This window comes from Trichomycterus rosablanca, chromosome 11 (assembly GCF_030014385.1).
Source record: "Trichomycterus rosablanca isolate fTriRos1 chromosome 11, fTriRos1.hap1, whole genome shotgun sequence".
In the NCBI taxonomy this organism is placed as follows: Eukaryota; Metazoa; Chordata; class Actinopteri; order Siluriformes; family Trichomycteridae; genus Trichomycterus; species Trichomycterus rosablanca.
Genome location: NC_085998.1, coordinates 28,071,534 through 28,086,899, shown reverse-complemented (window position 1 = coordinate 28,086,899; position 15,366 = coordinate 28,071,534). Strand labels below are relative to the sequence as shown.

The window sequence follows — 15,366 nt, the reverse complement described above, 5'->3', positions numbered from 1 at the left end:
ACACTGTATATATATATATATATATATATATATATATATATATATATATATGTATATATATACAGTACATACATACATACACACACACATATACAGTGAGCGAACATTCGGACAGCGGACGGTGTTTTCTTTATATTTTGTAAAATCCTACATTAAAATGCCCCCAAAGAACATGCAGAGAAAGCTTAGTGGTGAGAAAATGAACAAATCTATTACATTTGTTGTTGTATAACTACTCCTGCCAGTAGCTGTCACTGTGTATCAGACAGAGGGGACAGTAAGTGAGAGAGAGGAAGGAAGTTATTCTTTCGTGCAATTACACCTACAAAATACAACACTATTGAAATAAAGAAGGAAATATGAGAGAAATATGAGAGTTATTGTTGTTTCTGGTAGATACATTTTATAAAAAACAGAAGGAAATGTATTATGGTGTATGGTACAACACACGTACTGTACTGAAATGTAATGTGTTTTTTATGTACAGTACTACTGGTGTATTGTTGTTTATTATTGTTTATTACAGTAATGTCTATTCTATAATTTAAGATTTAAGGGAATATATACTTGTATTTATAACAAAAAAGAGCATTTAAGACATTAGAAAGGTTAGGTAAGGGGGGGGTTTGGGAGGTCTGGCAGGAATTAATTCTATTTACATTATTTGTTATGGGGAAAAATAGGTTTAACTAACGAAAGAACTTAAGAACAGCCCCTCGGAACCAATTAAATTCCTAAGTCAAGGGTCTACTGTATTTGACAAATTGTGTGCTTCCTTGTGGTCTTTACAACCACAGGGGGCAGACTGCACCTACACAGGCCTGCATTCAAACATAAAACAAACCCTTATTTGGTCACTCCATACACGGTGGAGTAACCTGGTAGCGAATAATAAAAACCATTTTAAAAATATTGGGATCACATTTGTAAAGTTCTTCCATTAAAGATATCAGTCATGCCAAACTTCATGAAAGTATTGTCAATCAGTTCTAAATGAACATTACTTACTTAGGTCTTTCTCCCTCTACAGTACCTAAAATGTGAAAAGATTCAGGGAATCCAAAAATACCTTAGTTCGTGTAGGGCAAGGCCAGAAATCACTACTAAATATGCATGACCTTTAAGCCCTCAGGCAGCATTGCTAATATAAAGTATATATGGAGCACTTCGGAAAACCATTGTCAATTAATGCAGTTAAATGATGCTGTATCAAGAAATGCACCCTTATACATAACTTCCAAGTGAAAACACAACCAAGTTCTCTACAACTGAATATGCCAATCTCGGTCTTCTAATGGCAAAACTCCAAAAAGTTATAACAGTAGGCAAAGACAACTAGCTTTGTCTAATTTCACGGCCGTGAAATGAGCCGTTTCCTGTCAAATATGCTATTTGCTGTAAAATTCAAAATGTACGGTTTGTGTTTAGCGATATAAAATTTTTCATCCACGTAGCATATGAAATATGAAGCGGTCCTAGCAATCATACAGCATTATACGGCATCATAATTAAGTTAGTGTAACTGACTTTTCTGTGGTGTAGTGTGCTGACGATGTTTAATGTATGTGTTTACGTATTGAGTGCATTTTGTCCCTCTGGTGATTCCATAATAAATGGAAAAGTGTGCTTCTCTACACACGTGATCATCTCTGTGTAGTCTGTGCTCAAAAGAACAAGCCAGTAAAGTATTATGCTTCTAATAATTTGTCTATGTACAGTTTATTTCGTTCTTTATAAAAACAATTCTGTGGACGCAGAGGGAGTGTCAAAACACGGACTAGTATTTATGTATCCGTTAAGGTAGGCTGTGCTGTGTGCTGTAGCTTCTATTGATTATATCATTCAATTTATGAGTGTAATTTAATGACTGCTGTAAATTGTGGCACTTTGTTTAAAATCTGTGACATTTTTCTGTAAATTTAGTAGGGTCCTAGTTATGTCCAATTAGTGCACATCACCAAACAGCAGTCTACATTCCTTTGCTAGTGAGAACAGTACAAAAAATTGATTTGATTGGCTATTTTTAACGAGGGGGTTTGCAGAAGCCCTGCAATGAACCTGGACAATGCATTAAAAAATGGTACTTTAATTTTAAACATGCTCACTCAGGGTTAAGATAGTTTGCCTGTTAGGGATTTAACTCTTCTAGTGTTGGGGTGGGTTCTCAACCCTCGATTTTAATGACCTTTTCCAAATGGCCCTGCAAGCTAGCCCACCTCTTAACTAATAATATATTGGTAACCTAGCTGTTTTGGAAAAAAATTGTATCTAAAGTGCTTTTTGATGTGTGCAGTGTACCGTGTGGCCGCCGTTATCCTGAAAGTTTAGTTCTGCTCCATGAGACACCAGGAGATTGATCACCTGGCAGTAACTGTTCCTGGCTGCCAGCATCAGGCAGGTCATGTGGCTCCTGGGCAGAAAGAAAAACAATGCATGTCAGAGCATTCATGCATTTAACCCTTTGCTGAGTAGCTGCGTACATGGAAATTCAAGGAAAAGGGTTCATGGGTTAAGTCCAAGTCTGGTCAGGTAAAAATTTCATGAGTTAAACTATAAGCAGGCTTGACCTACAGAGGATGTTGCACAACGAAGAAATTTTAGGCTGGTTATGGCAATATGTGCAAATACTTCAACATGAATATACAATATATTGCCAAAAGTATTCGGTCATCTGCCTTCACACGCATATGAACTTGAATGACATCCCATTCTTAATCCATAGAGTTTAATATGATGTCGGCCCACCCTTTGCTGCTATAACAGCTTCAACTCTTCTGGGAAGGCTTTCCACATGGTTTAGGAGTGTGTTCTTCCAGAAGTGCATTTGTGAGGTCAGCATGAAATTGTCCAAAATCTCTTGGTATGCTGAAGTATTAAGAGTTCCTTTCACTGGAACTAAAGGGCCGAGCCCAACTCCTGAAAAACAACCCCACACCATAATCCCCCCTCCACCAAACTTTACACTTGGCACAATGCAGTCAGACAAGTGCTGTTCTCCTGGCAACCGCCAAACCCAGACTCGTCCATCAGGGCATTGAGGTCAGATGAATCAGCATTCCAGGTCTTTTTTTGTAAAAAAGTGGACACTGTGTGCTCTGGACCAAAGACGAAAAGGACCATCCAGACTGTTATCAGCAACAAGTCCAAAAGCCAGGGTCTGTCATGGTATGGGGCTGTGTCAGTGCCCTTGGCAAAGGTCATTTACACTTCTGTGATGGCAGCATTAATGCAGAAAAGTACATTGAGATCTTAGAGCAACATATGCTGCCTTCAAGACGTCATCTTTTCCAGGGACGTCCATGCATTTTTCAACAAGACAATGCAAAACCACATGCTGCACACATTACAAAGGCATGGCTGCGGAAGAAAAGGGTACGGGTACTGGACTGACCTGCCTGCAGTCCTGACCTGTCCCCAATAGAGAATGTGTGGAGAAAATGCGACAACGACGACCCCGTACTGTTGCACATCTTAAGACGTGTTTGCAGGAAGAATGGGACAAAATAAAAGCTGAAACACTAAATCACTTGGTCTCCTCGGTGCCAAAACGTCTTTTAAGTGTGGTGAAAAAGAATAGCAACATTACAAAGTGCTAAATGCTTTACTGTCCCAACTTTTTTGGAATGTGTTGCAGGCCTGAAATGCAGGAATGGATGTTTATTAATAAATGAAAGAAAGTTGAACAGACAAAACATGACAAAATCTTAGTTTACACAACACTGTCGTAGATAGATAGTAAGTGACTCAAATAAAAAGGAGTCTGTGGCCAGTGTTTGCATATTTTTTACTCCATCTAGTCCCCAACAAGAAAAGTTTGGACACCCCTGACATAGACCATTAAATAACAGAATAGCTGTCTAAACCTTTGCATATGGCTGTATATTGGTAATGAGTGTAAGGCCACTAAAACCAGTAACTAATATCCATATAACTGCAACAAAAAGCAGAAGCTCTGGTCAAACATTACACAGTGTAGTAAGCGTGTGTGTGTGTGTGATTTCAGCATGGGTTAATGGGAATGTCCTCGAGTCATTAATCACAACAACTGACATTTCCCAGAGAGGAGCCATCCAAACTTCACGACTAATCTCCACAACGTCATGTTCAGGTGAGAGAGGGCACCATTGTTACTCAACATGACACTATTTACGCACGTTCTCTTCTGACAAACTATGTGACAAATGTGTGATGGCTAACGTACAACTTTTCCCAGGGTGTCCTTCTTCTGAGTTGGTGGATCAGCAATAATCAGGAAGTTTGCTAAGTGAAATGACCCTGGAGATACTGGAGATATTCTAACTTTTCAATACTTTAAAATGTAATGGCAAGGAAGTTGTTAATGGAGAATGTCAATGTTACGCACATATTACTTTATGAAATGACACCCCATAGCAGAACCATTCAGAACATACACCGATCAGCCATAACATTAAAACCACCTCCTTGTTTCTACACTCACTGTCCATTTTATCAGCTTCACTTACCATATAGAAGCACTTACTGACTGTAGTCCATCTGTTTCTCTGCATGCTTTGTTAGCCCCCTTTCATGCTTTTCTTCAATGGTCAGGACTCTCCCAGGACCACTACAGAGTAGGTATTATTTGGGTGGTGGATCATTCTCAGCACTGCAGTAACACCGACATGGTGGTGGTGTGTTAGTGTGTGTTGTGCTGGTATGAGTGGGTCAGACACAGCAGTGCTGCTGGAGTTTTAAACACCTCAATAGTCCACCAACCAAAAACATCCGGCCAACAGAGTCCCGTGGGCAGCGTCCTATAACCACTGATGAAGGTCTAGAAGATGACCAACTCAAACAGCAGCAATAGATGAGCGATCGTGGACACAGTGTTTAAAAACTCCAGCAGCGCTGCTGTCTTATCTACTCATACCAGCACAGCACACACTAACACACCACCACCACCATGTCAGTGTCACTGCAGTGCTGAGAATGATCCACCACCTAAGTAATACCTGCTATGTGGTGGTCCTGACCATTGAAATACAGGGTGAAAGCAGGCTAAAAAGTATGTAGAGAAATAGATGAACTACAGTCAGTAATTGTAGACCTACAAAGTGCTTCTATATGGTAAGTGGTGCTGATAAAATGGACAGTGAATGCAAAAACAAGGAGGTGGTTTTAATTATATGGCTGATCGGTGTATAGAAATTAGGAATGTGAATGTACACATTCCTGGGGAGGCGGAAATGGCTTTGCTACCAATTGCCAACATCCAGAAAAATATACGCAGTTTGGAAATGAAAACTCACAGATAATTGATAAAGTAAGTATAATGTTTATTACATACCTTAAATGTGGTATAAATACAATAATGATAATTTTGTTGGACATTTTGAAACCTACATGCAAATTAGTTATGGCTGCACAAACTTTTTTTTTTGGTTTATAAATGACAGTTTTCTTGTTTGGATTTCTGACCACAATTCTTTTCTAAATGCAGATATTCAGTGTGCAAACACTTTTCATTGAAAGAGCAGCAGAGAATTTTGTGCATGTGATCTGTGAAACTATTAGCCAGCCAAGGTTCACACACCATGAACAAGTAGATAAGGCAGTTATACTCAGAACAGGAAGTTTCCTGATGTTAAGACTACATGGTAAATCTTTTAAGTCATATTTATCATGATGACATGCTAAATGCTATAAACCTAGAATGTAAAATGATATATACGCACCAGTAAATCTGGCTAGAAGGCTTTTGTCTTCTCTTAAGCATTGTATACTCACTGGTGTATTAAATATTACAACCTGGGTTATTGAAAAAAAACAACTCTTCAGTATATATATATCAAGTAATTAAGTTAGAAGTAAAGTAGTCATAGATCATTTTGTTTATATAAAGCTTGTTAGTTCAATTTTTTGTTATTTTACAGATTTGTTGTTATATGTTTTTACATGGTATACACATACACAGAAAAAGTTGGGACAGAATGGAAAATGCAAATAAAATAAAAATGCAGTGTTCCTTACATTTACTTTGACTTTTATTTCATTGCAGAAAGGATGAACTTGAGATATTTCATGTTTTGTCTGCTCAACTTCATTTCATTTATTATTAAACATCCATTCCTGCATTTCAGGTCTGTTGGGACAGTAAAGCATTTACCACTTTGTAATGTTGCCATTCCTTTTCACCACACTTAAAAGACATTTTGGCACCGAGGAGACCAAGTGATTTAGTGTTTCAGCTTTTATTTTGTCTCATTCTTCCTGCAAACACGTCTTAAGATGTGCAACAGTACGGGGTCGTCGTTGTCGCATTTTCCTATCAGAATTCTCCACACATTCTCTATTGGGGACAGGTCAGGACTGCAGGCAGGTCAGTCCAGTACCCGTACCCTCTTCTTTCACAGCCATGCCTTTGTAATGTGTGCAGCATGTGGTTTTGCATTGTCTTGTTGAAAAATGCATGGACGTCCCTGGAAAAGATGACGTCTTGAAGGCAGCATATGTTGCTCCAAGATCTCAATGTACTTTTCTGCATTAATGCTGCATCACAGAAGTGTAAATGACCTTTGCCAAGGGCACTGACACAGCCCCATACCATGACAGACCCTGGCTTTTGGACTTGTTGCTGATAACAGTCTGGATGGTCCTTTTCGTCTTTGGTCCGGAGCACACGGCGTCCATTTTTCCCCCAAAAAGACCTGGAATGCTGATTCATCTGACCACAATACACGTTTCCACTTTGTGATGGTCCACCCTAGTGCCTCAGAGCCCAGAGAAGTTGACGCCACTTCTGGACATGGTTAACATAAGGCTTTTTTTTTGCACAGTAAAGATTTAAGTGGTGTTTGTGCATGTAACTCTGTATTGTAGTGCTTGACCAAGGTTTACCAAAGTAATCCCTCACCCATGTGGTTATATCAGCTATTGTTGAGTGGCGGTTCTTGATGCGGTGCCGTCTGAGGGATCGAAGATCACAGGCGTTCAGCTTAAGCTTGCGCCCTTGGCCTTTACGCACTAAAATTCCTCCCGATTCCTTGAATGGTTTAATGATATTATGCACTGTAGATGGAGAAATATGCAAATCCCTTCCCATCTGTATTTGAGGTTCATTGTTTTTAAACATTTCAATCATTTTCTCACACATTTGTTGACAAACTGCCCTAAAGCCCTAAATTTCCCCTGTCCATACTTTTTTGGGGAATGTGTTGCAGGCCTGAAATGCAGGAATGGATGTATATTATCAAAAGAAGTGAAGATGAGCAGATAAAACATGAAATATTTTGGGTTCAAACTGTCTGCAATCCAATAAAAAATCAAAGTAAATGTAAGGAACACTACATTTTAATTTTTTTTTGCATTTTCCATATTGTCCCAACTTTTTCTGATTTTAGGTTGTAGAATAAAGGCAGCAAACTGAATAATGTGTCAGGATTTCCATTATATTCCGTAATGTGTTTTTTCAAACTTTATTGAAAAGTCACTTTATTCACTCCCATATTCAAACACTATTGCACCATCAGTTATGTCAAATAAAACCAATAACAATGATCACTAACAATCCAAAATGCTGACAATGAAAGACTACAAGAGCCTGAGTCCTATTTGACTCCTTCCTTAAGTTTTTTGTGGGGTTGAGGAGGGGTGCAACAGGAAATCACAACTATATGTTTGTTTACTAGATCTGCTGTTGACCTTCATCAGCTGGAAAATGCCAGCTGGGCACAACGTCTTCAAAATACTTAGAAGGGGGCAGAGATGATGACCGGCATCGTGCACCCACTTCCCTCTGCATCTCATTACCTATTTTCAAATATTTTGTCTGGACAGGATAGAATCACTTTCTTACCAGACAAATGATCAACTGGCTTGTTGATACTGGGACATGTGTTTATTTTGGCTGCAGCTGATTAGCAGCTGGGGGCCAACTGGAGCGACACAGCACAAGTGAGTGCAGAACAAGATTACAAATGATGGAGCAGGGGATTTCAATGGTTTCCAATATACGTATATTGTAATATATTGTAATCAACATATTGGGATGTCAATAAATTGCAAACACTTTTTACCTACTGGTAATTCAACAGTCTTTAACAGTACTTTTTCCCTGAGATCAATTTTAATAACCCCCGGATCGAGCAATCTAATAATGTACAAAACCTTGATGTTGTCCTGGATAACCAGATGTCCTTATCTACCCATGTAGCATGTATGACAAGATCATACCAGTTCCTCCTTTACAACATCAAGAAGATTTGGCCATTTCTCTCAATGGAAGCCGATCCCTGCTCTGATTGAGGAGAACAAAGCAAACCCACGCCCCCTCCGACACGTGGGCATCTGGCTTAGTCCCGCCCATATCTTAACAACAGGCCAATCGTTGTTTATGTGGCCGCTCGGCCTTAGCCGGCAGGCACAGCTGAGATTTGATACGATGTATTCGAGATCCCAGCTATGGTTCCAGCATTCCTCCTGGTTTTTACCGCTGCGCCACCTGAGCGGCCGCCCGTCTGGTTTTCAACCAACCCAAACACTGCCACGTCACCCAGCTACTGTGTTCTCCTGACTGGCCTCCTCTAGCTTCCTGCATTCAGTTTAAAACAATGATGCTCACCTACAAAGCCAAGCTACCTTAGAAAACTCATAAAACCCTGTTCTGTACCACGCAACCTCCGAGCCACTAGATTTGCTCGTCTCGATCATTTAGCCAGAACTTGAGGAAGACACGCATCAAGGCTCTTTTCTGTACTGGAACCCAAGTGGTGGAACAAACCCCTGTCCCCTGTCTGTTCGTACATCTGAGTCTTTCACTGTCTTCAAAAGATGATTAAAGACCCACCTCTTTACTAAGCACTTACTAACCTTCTATTGCCTGTGATTCCAGTTGGTGATATATCGTGTAGTGTGAAACCCCCTATGGTCGATCAGTCGTGTAGTGTGAAAGCCAAACCGACTTGAAAGACTCCTGATTACAAGAGATCCAGTTGTGTAGAGTGAACTGTTCAGCGACCTGACAACTTGGAAAGTCGTGTAGTGTGAACTTGGCATTACTTACAGCAAAGAGCCATTTAGAGCTTTTAAGCAATTTGTCTAATTTCTGTCCAGGTGAAATAATGCATTATAAGGGCCTGAGCCGTATTCAACTCCATCCCTTAGGTTTGGGAAGGAGGGGGGATGCAACAGGAAATACTGATGGCATGTATCATCTCAGTGCTGTCACAGTGTTTGTTTATTAGCTCTGCTGTTGACCTTCAGCAGCAGGAAAATGCCAGCTGGGTACAACATCTTCTACATATTGTTTTCTGTTGGTCCGTACTAGACTCTATAGCTTCATGTCCTGTAGGCCTGGCTGTGAGATTCCCTAGTTGTTTCAGATAAACTTCAACCCAGTCGTCTAGTTATAATGATTTGGCCCGCATTAAAGTCACCCAGGTCTTTATGCCTGATTATCTACAGCGTTTAACATGTGTACCACATGTAGCACAGTGGAGGTTAACATGCCTCTGTCCAAACTTTTTTTGAGGGTGTTGGCATCTAATCTTAAATATACAAAATACACTTAGCTTTTAAATGATCATATAATTCATTAAACAAAACAAAAAAATAATTAAACACCAACTGGTCCTGTTAATTTTTAAAAAGTGATTGTGCTCTAGCCCAGGACCACAGAAATGGACTGTAGGAGTCTTGAAGGTGGTGCATGGTACTTTGTGGGTCTTCTCAGTCAGGGTGAGGGTGGTGCAAAAAGCAGAGGAATTACAATCTGAAATGGGAAGTAACTAGATTGGGGGGGGGGGGGGGGGGAGGGGAGGGGGGGACCTCTATACTTAACTGGCTGGATCACCTTTGGCAGCAAAACAGCCTGCTACTCTGAAATCCTACATCATTCATACAAAACTTAGAAATCCTTGTTTTTTTTGGGGGTTTGTATATTTCCAACTGCAACTATACACATTAAACAATACACTGATCAGCCATAACATTATGACCACCTCCTTGTTTCTACACTCACTGTCCATTTTATCAGCTCCACTTACCATATAGAAGCACTTTGTAGTTCTACAATTACTGACTGTATCTATTTCTCTAAATACCTTTTTAGCCTGCTTTCACCCTGTTCTTCAATGATCAGGACCCCCACAGAGCAGGTATTATTTAGGTGGTGGATGATTCTCAGCACTGCAGTGACACTGACATGCTGATGGTGTGTTAGTGTGTGTTGTGCTGGTATGAGTAGATCAGACACAGCAGCGCTGATGGAGTTTTTAAACACCTCATTGTCACTGCTGAACTGAGAATAGTCCACCAACTCAAACAGAACCAACTAGGTAGGAGTGTCTAATAGAGCGGACAGTGAGTGGACACGGTATTTAAAAACTCCAGCAGCGCTGCTGTCTAATCCACTCATACCAGCACAACACACACTAACACCACCACCATGTCATTGTCAATGCAGTGCTGAGAATGATCCACCACCCAAATAATACCTACTCTGTAGTGGTCCTGCAGGAGTCCTAACAATTGAAGTAAAAGCAGGTTAAAACGCAGGCAGAGAAACAGATGGACTACAGTCAGTAATTGTAGAACTATAAAGTGCTTCTATATGGTAAGTAGAGCTGATAAAATGCACAGTGAGTGTAGAAACAAGGAGGTGGTTTTAATGTTATGGCTGATCAGTGTATATAAATATTTTTTTTTAAATAAATTAACTGCTTGGACTGCCAGGAAATTCTATCAGTAGAGGAAAAATGTTATAATTTCACTTATTTACAATGAATTGTAAAAAGAATCCAGGTTTACCTGTTGTAAGCATTTGGGTCAGCATTGCGACTCAGCAGTAGAGCTACACATTTGGCGATTTTCTCTTCAGTGGTAGAATCTGCTGTACATGCTGCCATTAGCACAGTATACAGATCTGGATACAAGCAAATAAAAAAAGCAACCTTTTATTCATTAAATTGTGCCAGTAATTAACTATTTTTATCTTGAACTAGAAATATATTATCATGACGTAAGAGCAACCTCAGAGCCTCACAAAACAATCGCTCTACATTAAGTGTAAAATCCACATGAAAGCTTTTCCTGTTTAGTAGCAACGTGATCAAACACCGAAACTGGCCTGATGTTCAAGGACTGGCATGAGTCTGGATACAGTAATGTGCTGACAATGTGTGGACACAGACGTATTTGCTATGATTAGAGGCAGGTTTAGGCTACATGAGCAGGTCTGATTGTGGCTAGGATGCAGACTTAATGGTTGTGACTGCGCTGGAGAAGGAAAATAAATAAAGCAGCAGCGTTAAGCTAGCACAATGACGCCAGCATCATGCTCTGTGTACTAGAATTATCCATCACTGTTGCATTCTTCCCTCTCTAAGCGGAACACAGGCTAGGAAGCAGTGGCTGGTTTCACATGTAATTGTTTACTTACAAAACTTCTACAAGCCCCCCTGCCACACACACACACACACACATCGCCACCCCTACATTGGACATGTGGAATCATCTGAAATCATTGTAATTAATCCTAAAATCAACATTTTAATTTACAAAGAGGAACAGATGCTTTCAATCAAACCAAAAAAAAAACACCAGCAGATTAATTGGATGAAATTATTAGCTCTGTTTTTGCATCATAACTACAACCCCAAATCAGAAAAAGTTGGAACAGTATGAAAAATGCAAATAAAATAAAAACAGTGTTCCTTACAGTGTTTACTTTGACTTTTATTTGATTGCAGACAGGATGAAGATGAGATATTTCATGTTTTGTCTGCTCAACTTCATTTCATTTGTTAATATACCTCCATTCCTGCATTTCAAGCCTGCAAAACATTCCAAAAAAAGTTGGGACGGGGGCAATTTAGGGCTAGTAATGAGGTGAAAACACTAAATAATGACGTGATTCCAAACTTGAACAGGTGATTGTAATCATGGTTTGGTACCAAAGCAGCATCCAGGAAAGTCTGAGTCTTTGATCAGAGGATCTCTAGTTTGTCAACAAATGCTTAAGAAAATTTTAAATATTTAAAAACGATGAACGTCAAAGAAAGACTGCAAGTGATTTGCATATTTCTTCCCCTACAGTGCATAATATCATTAAACGATTTAAGGATTCGGGAGGAATTTCAGTGCGTAAAGGCCAAGGGCGCAAGCTTACGCTGAACGCCCGTGATCTTCAATGCACACATTACAAAGGCATGGCTGTGGAAGAAGAGGGTACGGGTACTGAACTGGCCTGCCTGCAGTCCTGACCTGTCCCCAATAGAGAATGTGAGGAGAATTTTAAAATGAAAACAGGCGACAACGACGACCCTGTACTGTTACACATTTTAGGAAGTGTTTGCAGGAAGAATGAGACAAAATAAAAGCTGAAACACTAAATCACTTGGTCTCCTCAGTGCCAAAACATCTTTTAAGTGTGGTAAAAAGGAATAGCAACATTACAAAGTGGTAAATGATTTACTGTCCCAACTTTTTTTGGAATGTGTTGCAGGCCTGAAATGCAGGAATTATTAATAAATGAAATGAAGTTGACCAGACAAAACATGAAATATCTCAGGTTTATCCTGTCTGCAATGAAATAAAAGTCAAAGTAAATGTAAGAAACGCTGTGTTATTGATTGCATTTTACATGCTGCCCCAACAACAAATAAAAACAAAAAAGCTCTGCTTGGTTTTTAAGATCATTGTGATTAATAGGGCATGCACATGCATGGGCTAAGACGATAAATCTCTATAAAGTGCCTTAAACAAGTATTCAACCCCAAACCCTTACCACCCACCCCCAAATAAATAACTGTTCCTTGGAACCCATTTAGAATTTTTAAATGGCTTGATAAATTGTTCATAAAAACATTGGTCCCCTTCTTACATCCTATTACACCCAGTACAATTATTTCAATAAATCTTAATTTTGCACACAAAATACCAATTTTAGCACTTTCTCTTTGCAAAATTCTTTAAGTTCTACTAGGTTGATTGAAGAATGGTGGTGAACAGCAGTTTAATTTACATTTACATTTTCAGCATTTAGCAGACGCTTTTATCCAAAGCGACTTACACAATGAGCAGAACACGATGAGCAATTGAGGGTTAAGGGCCTTGCTCAGGGACCCAACAGTGGCAACTTGGTGGTGGCGGGGCTTGAACCGGCAACCTTCTGTTTACTAGTCCAGTACCTTAACCACTGAGCTATCACTGGCCCTTTTTAATAAGCAGTTTTATAATTGCAGTTTACCTCTGCTAAAGTTGGCACTGGCTCCACGATCCAGCAGCAGCTCGACCAGCTCATAGTTTGCAACGTGCACAGCACACATGAGCGGAGTCCAACCAAAGCCCAGTCGCGTCTCCACATCCATACCTGAAGAAGACCATGACTTGTAACATAATGAAATGCTGAACAACTAAATATTACACATTATAACATACAGCTGGTGGGGGGAAAAGGCAGTGGCAGCTAAGTGGTTAAGGTAATAGACCTGTGATCAGAGGGTTGCTGGCTCAAGCACCACCTCTGCTAAATTGCCAGTGTCAGGCCCCTGAGCAAGGCCCTTACTCCTCAGTTGCTTGCATTGTAAGGAAGGCATGTAAAATAGTAAAAAAATACTGCAACTACTAATAAAGTTTCAATAATAAAGGCTCGTTACATTTCAGTTGGGTTAATTTTAAATCAAATTGCTTGATAGAACCTCAGAATACAAAGGTCACAAGCAGCCACCATTTCTTAAGACTTTTAAAGAGCACTGTATCTATCATATATGGAAAGCAACACTTGCACTGCAACCCATGATCAACCACCCCTTGTGAAGATGCCTCAATCAGGCAGTAGAGGCATAATTGCAGCAGCAATGAGGACACCCTGCTTGACCATTTATTCCTACCGGCACAGCCAATCATGTCTGTGTAGGCGCCTGGTTGATCGATAGCACCCAACCTTAATGTATTAAAGGTAAAAATAAAGTGCATGTAATTCTACACTATTTATTAAACTATTTGTAAAAACTGTTAAATTGATTTTAAATAGTAGCATGTGTAAACAGAAGCTTAAACACTACTTATATTTCATGAAAACCCAAATATACATTAATCCTCCTTTAAAAGCACAATCTTGGCATGATTTTGTTAATATATAACTCTCAAAGTGCTTACCGTTATCCAACAGCTGACGTACTAGATCAACATCCCCTGCGGCAATGGCTCTCTTCAGGACAGACACCTTGTCCTCACATGGTAATGTCACTTCTGTCACCTGCAAAGCAAAGTGAATGCTCAAAAGTAATAGGTGCATGGTCTTTACCTGGATATTCTCAGTAATACAAGTTAGATGTATTATAATGAATGAAAACATCTAATATAATCAAAATCTAAAAGCCTAATCATAATTTAAAAAGTAATCCAAAATTAGTAGGGACACGCTAATTTTTACCATTGTGTTAGGCCACCTTTTTTTGACACCTTTGTAATAGTTTGGGAACTTAGAACACCAATCGAGCATTTTTGGCTTTTCACACTTTAGCTGATCACAAGTCCAGGGTCTCTGGTGTTGTATACTGAGCTTTACACCGATCAGCTATAACATTAAAACCACCTCCTTGTTTCTACACTCACTGTCCATTTTATCAGCTCCACTTACCATACAGAAGCACTTTGTAGTTCTACAATTACTGACTGTAGTCCATCTGTTTCTCTGCATGGTTTGTTAGCCCCCTTTCACCCTGTTCTTCAATGGTCAGGACCCCTACAGGACCACCACAGAGCAGGTATTATTTAGGTGGTGGATCATTCTCAGCACTGCAGTGACATTGACATGGTGGTGGTGTGTTAGTGTGTGTTGTGCTGGTATGAGCTGCTGGAGTTTTTAAATACCATGTCCACTTACTGTCTACTCTATTAGACACTCCTACCTAGTTCCTAGGTCCTAGGTCCACCTTGCACATGTAAAGTCAGAGACGATCACTCATCTGTTGCTGCTGTTCTAGACCTTCATCAGTAGTCACAGGACGCTGCCCACGGGGCGCTGTTGGCTGGATATTTTTGGTTGGTGTTCTATTCTCAGTCCAGCAGTGACAGTGAGGTGTTTAAAAACTCCAGCAGCACCGCTGTGTCTGATCCAATCATACCAGCACAACACACACTAACACACCACCACCATGTCAGTGTCACTGCAGTGCTGAGAATCATCCACCACCTAAATAATACCTACTCTGTAGTGGTCCTGGGAGAGTCCTGACCATTGAAGAACAGCATGAAAGGGGGCTAACAAAGCATGCAGAGAAACAGATGGACTACAGTCAGTAATTGTAGAACTACAAAGTGCTTCTATATGGTAAAACGAGCTGATAAAATAGACAGTGAGTGTAGAAACAAGGAGGTGGTTTTAATGTTATGGCTGATCAG

At 39.9% G+C, this 15,366-nt stretch overlaps 1 protein-coding gene across 5 annotated transcripts in view; it reads right to left on the bottom strand.

The window, feature by feature from the left end:
* Positions 1-15,366, bottom strand: part of asz1 (ankyrin repeat, SAM and basic leucine zipper domain containing 1) — a 36,868-nt gene that overhangs the window by 17,866 nt on the left and 3,636 nt on the right. For all 5 annotated transcript variants that reach the window (XM_063004615.1, XM_063004616.1, XM_063004619.1 and 2 more), the window contains exons 3-6: positions 14,119-14,218; positions 13,208-13,330; positions 10,768-10,882; positions 2,299-2,410 (exon numbers count right to left, since the gene is read on the bottom strand). In XM_063004615.1, coding sequence (XP_062860685.1) covers positions 2,299-2,410; positions 10,768-10,882; positions 13,208-13,330; positions 14,119-14,218 — 450 coding nt within the window. The remainder of the gene's footprint in view (positions 1-2,298; positions 2,411-10,767; positions 10,883-13,207; positions 13,331-14,118; positions 14,219-15,366) is intronic.